Source organism: Solanum stenotomum, unplaced genomic scaffold (assembly GCF_019186545.1).
Source record: "Solanum stenotomum isolate F172 unplaced genomic scaffold, ASM1918654v1 scaffold7878, whole genome shotgun sequence".
Classification (NCBI taxonomy): domain Eukaryota; kingdom Viridiplantae; phylum Streptophyta; class Magnoliopsida; order Solanales; family Solanaceae; genus Solanum; species Solanum stenotomum.
Window position 1 is genome coordinate 5,245 of NW_026036909.1, and position 7,095 is coordinate 12,339.

At 33.3% G+C, this 7,095-nt stretch overlaps 1 protein-coding gene across 1 annotated transcript; it reads right to left on the bottom strand.

The window, feature by feature from the left end:
- Positions 1-387: 387 nt before the first annotated feature.
- LOC125853033 (magnesium transporter MRS2-I-like) lies at positions 388-4,923 on the bottom strand. Its single transcript, XM_049532710.1, has 11 exons — positions 4,564-4,923; positions 4,370-4,399; positions 3,464-3,623; positions 3,224-3,345; positions 2,180-2,254; positions 1,782-2,009; positions 1,650-1,694; positions 1,492-1,536; positions 1,363-1,392; positions 1,110-1,229; positions 388-710 (listed from the first exon to the last, which is right to left on the bottom strand). Exons 1-11 carry the CDS (start codon positions 4,753-4,755, stop codon positions 624-626), a joined length of 1,134 nt encoding a protein of 377 aa, XP_049388667.1. The 5' UTR covers positions 4,756-4,923; the 3' UTR covers positions 388-623.
- Between the last annotated feature and the right edge of the window lie 2,172 nt (positions 4,924-7,095).

Below are 7,095 nucleotides of genomic sequence, written 5' to 3' on the forward strand. Positions count from 1 at the left end.
CCGCTTTTAGGGGTAGATAGGAATTGATGTCCCTCTTTTAACATGCATCTAACAAGTACTTCACTCTTATTTGTCACTAGTTATATTCTTTATAGTTTGATAAACAAATCACAAATAGTTCAAATTTAAACTGAGTTATAAATAGCTTCTTTTGTGTATACTATTCTCTTTAACCTATATATAGGTTATTTATGTGTATATCGCCCCTTTGAGAATCAAGGATATAGGTGGAGCAAATTCTGAATTTTACAAACAAAAAAAAATCGTTGTAGCTTGTAGACCATCCTTAAATTCTTTCTTTTTCCATTGTTGTTGAAACTTCTGATTTGCAACCAATGGCGGAGTCACATTAGCTCAAAGGGTGGTCAATTGAATCCGCTTGTCAGCAAATTACATTTGTCTGAGATTTTATTTATATATATATATTGATTGTTGAATTCATCAATACACAACAAGCATGTCTAATGTCATAAGTTCGTCTCGTAACATTTTTGCATATCTTATCTCCAATCGTGGTTCCGCCTCTTCCTTGAAGTTGCAATCTAGAAATTAAATTTCAACACGTTGACATGTAGGGTGTATTTTATATATAATATAGAGATTGGAGGAGTAATTATTAAGATTTAAGATCCAACAAGACCCTTGTGCCTAGCATATGTAATTATTGATAGGAAAACGGATGCAGAAGCAATTCCAGCAAGAATGACCACCTGCAATATAAATACAAGTGTTACCAAAAAAATACATATTCTGAATGTACAAAGTATCCTGCATTCACATAGGATCCAGGGAAGGATTGCATCCCGAGAGAGTGTGATATGTAGGCAGTCTATCCTGACGCAAGTATTCTATAGCCACAATACAGACACTTTATTGTTGCTCGAATCCTGCATTCACACATGATCTAGGGAAGGATTGCATCCCAAGAGAGTGTGATATTTAGGAGGTCTATCCTGACGCAAGCATTAGTGACTTGATTCTATAGCCACAATAGAGACAACTTTATTGTTGCTCCGAGGCTTTCCTTCTAGAGTTTAACTTCTATATACTTTTGAATTAAATTCTTGATATAATATACTACTCCCATAAAAAGAATCGAGTATGCGCACCCATTTAAAAAGGTAGCCATGGTCTTTCTTCCATGGAACTGGAATATTCATTCCCAATATTGCAGCCACCAAGGAGTACACTGTCAAACAAACTGTACCAGAACTCAGGAACAGCTCCAACTGCGGTGTCAATCAAAACAAATTGCTATTTATTCGCCATTTCAACAGATCATATGAGTAGCATTATGTGAATATAGCAGAATAGATTCAGTAATATTCTGATATTAAACTGACGATACATGTCTCAACATACCTGGATCAACTGATTTCGATGATTGTCCAGCTGCACGCAACAAGGAATTACTGTTAGTTTTGTGTATAGTTCCTAAAGCTAGAAGCTTTTAGCATTAAACCACAAGTTAAATCAGCGCGGAGTAGTAACCTGAATATTGATATAGTCCTCTGTGTCATCAATATATTCGCGCAACTGGATAAAGGAACACCAGTATCACTATTTAATTAGAGTTCTGAATGATCAGTTCATTATTTCATTTTGTGTATGTAAAGGGCATCAGGTTCCTGTTTTTTTCATTTTCTTACCGTTGTCAATTTGTTCATCGTGCTTTCAATTTGCACAAAGTAAGCCTGCAAAAGCATGTAGTTATTACACAACACATGTATCGCGGGATTAATTATATATGCTAGTGTGTGTAAGTTCATGATAATACTAACCTCAAGCAACATTTCAAGTTCCTCAACATCAGTCTCCTCATGAGTTATCCCGCTGATCCTGCTTGCTTTGGATAATAACTTTGAGCGAATTGAGGATGTATCAGGGGACCAGTAAGGTGCCACCTGACCACTCAGGGGGGATGAAACTCCGGCAACTAATTTTCTTGAGAGGTAAAGGTCAGCCATGTCACCATCATCTTCGAGAAGTTGTTCAAGATCATCCCTTACCTAGAAATTGGCATAATTTAGATTCAATTACATTTACTAAACATTCAGCTCTAGATGAACTCAATCTTGTTCCTTTCAGACACCAAATTTTTAGTCCATGAACGGACGCATAGACCAGAACATCTTGTACTTTTCAGGACATAACATGTAGAAGAAAAAGAGAGACATACTTTTTGAACCCGACTAGTCAACCTAGTCATTGCACTCTTCAATTTGCGCACTCTATCCAGGTTGCGACTACTAATCTGCAGATTAGTAAAAGAAAATTCACAAATTAGAAGAAAAGGTACTTGGGAAACAAACTGATCAAGAGAATAATATATGCGCTGTGTGCAGCAAAGACATATCATAACCAAAATGCTATCCAGTAAAGCAACTAAACAATGGTTTCCTTAGTTGTGCTTGGGATGAACAAACAGTTGAGGAAGGACATTTTGTCAATTCAATTTATGCAAAACAATCGGGCAAGGTCGTAATATGTTGCCTCCTGTTCAAATAAAACTAATCTTGGTTGACGTAGATGACGAGGTGAACTGGTGATATAATCAAATGGCACCATAAGTCTATACTCTAGGATAATTCTTACAACACATTCGACCTGATTTTGTCGTGAAATATATCTGATTGCAAGTTTTTGCTATAAAACTTCATTAATCCATCCATCAGTTAGAAGTGATCGTTTCCCTTACCTATAAAGACTCTGTAATTCCCTCTTCTACGGATGATAATATTTCTAAGAACATTGCTTTTTAAGTCTGTGCTTAACGTAACATTGCAAGAAACTAATTCTCTTTTTCCCTTTTCTTCCCTTCTGACTTTCAAGCCATAGACAAGTGGGAGAATGCTAAACGTAGCATTTTCACCGTAGATCTTCCACTGTGGAACTTGGTTCTACTTTAATCATTTGGAAGAAAACAATGACCAAATCATCATATATAACATGTCAACCTATTGAACAACATAAACTTGTTGGACATTCAATGGTGGCAAGTAGATATGACTTTCAAACGCAGCTGATTAAAGATTATTAGAACAACTCAATGTAAAATAATCAAGATAATCTCAAATCAAACAAAATTTATCTACTATTTTAGGAAATTTGATCAGCTTCAAACAATTACCACACTCTTTTACAGATTATCAATGCATAGTTTAGGTAGTTAGTTGCACTAAGCATGAAAGTGACCTTATAACATATTGGTTCACTATCTTACCTTGGAGGTGAGCTCATCTAAAGCCGGGTAAGCAGCAGTCTCTAGTTCTCGTGTCTGAGTGTCAAGATAGCTGCATACTCCTTCTAGTGCTACTTCTAAAGCTCGAAATTCAAAAGGAAACTCTGCATCATATCCACAAATAATAGGAACGGATGATTAGCAATCGTGCTGCTTGCATAGAAAGCACACATAGTAACCAACGACTCAACATCGAAGAAATAAGAAGCAGTAGGTGCATACCAGTTGGTTCAACAGTTTGCATTTCATTTCGTGTCCCATTAACAACAGGTTGATCATCATCTTCACCTTCTCCTAAGCTAATAGCTGGCAATGGCAATCTTCTTTGAAGTTCTTCAACAACAGGAAGAACATTATCATCCATTGGGTCACGAACCAATACCTACCTCAATCAAATAAAACACACACAATGGGATATACATTTATTATTAAACTAAAATCAAGAAAGCTATAAAGCGACAATCGATAATCATATATTCACAATGAACTTATCTTCAATACTCTAAGCCTAAGGGGTCGCTTGGTAAGAATAATACTGAATAGAGTGCATTAGTAATGTTGAGATTAGTAATGTTGGATTATTTCTATCCACGGATTGGTTTGGTGTACTAAGGATGCGTATTCATGTGTTAATAGTACCAAATAAATCCTATCAAACAAAGGATTAAATAATACCATGACTAATATATGTATTATTTTATCAAAAACATAATACCAAACGACCCCTAACTATGTAAAGGAAAATTTTACAGTTACATCACTCCGAAAGTGAAATTAGTAACCTGAAAAATAAGGCAAGTAACCTCTTACAACAACATAACTTATACAGAAAGTGTAAAATTATATTTGAATCCATCACCGACTCAAAAAACTGGTAGTTAGGCAATGTAGAAACACTAGAACAAAAACAACTTTTAGCAGTAATAATTATGCACATTAATAGAGAATGCTAGAATCTTTACCGTCATTAGTTAAGTATCATTAGTTAAATATCATTAGATTCAATGTTGCTATAGACTTTAGGAATATTGAGACTAAAAATACATATTTAGCGGCAATTAAAATATTGTCATTAACTAATTGCTGCTAAATATCATTTTTGGTATAGCGAAAGCTATAGAAATTTACCTCATCTGTAGTAATAATTGCTTTGATATGCTGAAGGCAGTGAACAAACCAGCCAAAACAACAAAAGCACAACAATTAGATTTCTTACCAAAAAGCAAATCATTGGTTAATTTCTCAGATGATCACTCAACTAATAGTTATTTTCTCGAGGTAAGTGAGAAATCAAACTTGGAAAGTTTAAAGGTTAAGTGCACCTCCAAATTGAGTACAATTGCCTTTTCTCTGCCAAATATTGCAGAAGGATAAGAAAGCAGAGGATCAAGAATACGAAGATCTCTAGCATGTATTGAAACTCTTTTCATAATAGCATACTTATCCAAATCCAATATACTACTCTGTCCTTTACTGTCTACAAGTATCCACCTTCTCGATACCCCTGTTTTCATCTTTCACACTTACAACAAATAATAGTAATAACGCAATTTGAGAAAACCCCACTTTCAAAAACTGGCAAAATCAGTGATTTTTGCAGAAAGAAATAAGATATTAATGTTGATAATGGAAATTTGAAAGGTAGGAGAAAAGGGGAAAATGGTGATAGGAGAAAGATAAGGACATGACATTATAGGTGAAATTGTAGAGAAACAAAAGTAGTTATTATTACTGCTAAAAGAGCTGTATGTTTTTGGCCGATTGTGGGTGCGGTAAACAAGCAAAAACTTACATAAACAGACAAGTACGGTGTATCAACCCTCTATTTTTTCATGCTATTTGACAAATAATATACTTTGGTACGAAAAAGAAATAAGTGAGGATTTTTAATTTATTTTTGGTATTTGAGAATAAATAAAATATTATTATATACTCCTAATTTAGGCAGATATTATTGAGTTGGTGACTTGGTATGAGGGTTACAGTCTGACAGGTGGTGACGTGGTAGGGACAGTGGTTCATGGGATGGGATGGAAGGTGAGGTGTGTTAGTAGGAAGGGGCGGAGCTAGTTTATTGGCCGTGGAGATTTCGATCGAATTCAATAGTTTTGATTTAAATTTTATATTTATATTTTTTTTAAAATTATTGAATATGTACAAATTATAAATTTAGAACTTAGTACCTTCAGAAAATTAAAATCTTGAATTCGTAAACTTAAAATCATTTGTTTGCCTATGTAAGTGAGTCAATATTGTCGTTTGATAGAGTCTATAAAAATAATGTTCAATAGAGTGTATTAATATTGTTTGTATTAGGTATATTTGCATTAGTTATGCATAGATTATTTTTATCCATTGTTTGGTTTGGTGTATTAAAAATAGCATGCATGGTATATAAATATATATTTATAATAGTATCCTCTACAATTATAGTAGAAAAGATGTAAAAGTGTTTTTGAGGGGTAATTGACTCTTTAATCATATGATAATGCATGCATCTCTTTGCATTACTAATAATTAGAAATTCATGGTATTAGTAATAAGAGAAATTACGCGGATAAGCAATCATATACTAGTTAATTAGCTAACATAATATAGTTTGAATTAATTACCACTCGCAACATCTTTTTAGCTATAATTATTAGCACCTTTTTCCTCTCTTCCTCTCTCTCGCCTCTCTCCTCTCTTATACATATACAAATACAATTCGCCTCTCTCCACTTTCTGTCCTCTCTCGCTCGCCTCTCCCCCCTCTCCCAATCTCACTCGCATCTCTCCTCCCTCTCCTAATCTTGCTCTCCAGATATACAAATACATATGTATACCAATTCATATATACAATTATCTAACATATATACATATACAATTCGACAGATATACAACTACAATCTCGCTCACCTTGTTCCTCCCTCTATCATGTAGCTACGAATCGTAATTAGCAAACTATAGCTATGGAGCCTATTAATTAAGTTACTTTTTGTGGTATTTGCAAAATTCCCTCGTAATACACTTCTCAATACATAATAGAGTGATAAAAATGAAAAAAGTGTATCAAACAAGGAACGACTAATAGAGAGTGAATGAATGCATTATTTTTACTAATACATTACCAAACAAGTATGTAATATCACTTGAAATTTATTTTTTCTAGTTTTATTAGGAAAGTTATTTTTTTTGTTTTTATAAGGAATTTGTTTTTCTTGACAAAATGTTTTTTGAAAATTTTAATCAGTCAAATAGGAAAAAAAGAAAATTGTGTACAAACAAGCCTCTAAAGTTTCAGTTTTCACAGCAATTTTCTTTAAAAATAGTATGGACATGTTTGGAAAGTCACCCTGGTAATTGGACTTAGTGTAATTACATTGTCTGTTATGTTTGATTGACCATGTATTACCTGGTCAGTAGATAATTGGGTGTAATTGATAATTTTTTCCTACTATTTACTATTTCCACCCCCGCCCACCCTAATTTTTGAATTTTTAATTAATAGACACTTAAAAAAATATCACGCAAATCGCAATAGTACATCTGAATGACGTTAATTATCATATATATAATATATCTAATAGTAATATTAATCTTATGATTAGTTTGTGGTGTACTATATTGGATAAACTTTATACATATATTAGATTTAAACGCCCTTCCCTAAGTCCTGAGAATTGAATTTCTACACATTAATTAAGTTACGACAAATCACATACTTTGTATCATATTATAGTTAAAACATTTTTGTTAAAAATAACTTAATGTGGCGAAAACACTACTATTACTACAACAAATTTCAACTCATGATAAAAATGATAGCTACAAAATTTTATCATAAAATTTGATATATCATTTCGTTATGACAA

What these genes read in the sequence shown, in the direction of transcription:
- LOC125853033 (XM_049532710.1), bottom strand. Translation starts at nt 4,755, where the DNA reads ATGAAAACAGGGGTATCGAGAAGGTGGATACTTGTAGACAGTAAAGGA. An exon ending in GCAAACTGTTGAACCAACTG is followed by an intron (nt 3,346 to 3,463) that starts GTATGCACCTAC and finishes GATATGATGCAG; the next exon opens with AGTTTCCTTTTGAATTTCGA. An exon ending in TGACTAGTCGGGTTCAAAAA is followed by an intron (nt 2,010 to 2,179) that starts GTATGTCTCTCT and finishes GCCAATTTCTAG; the next exon opens with GTAAGGGATGATCTTGAACA.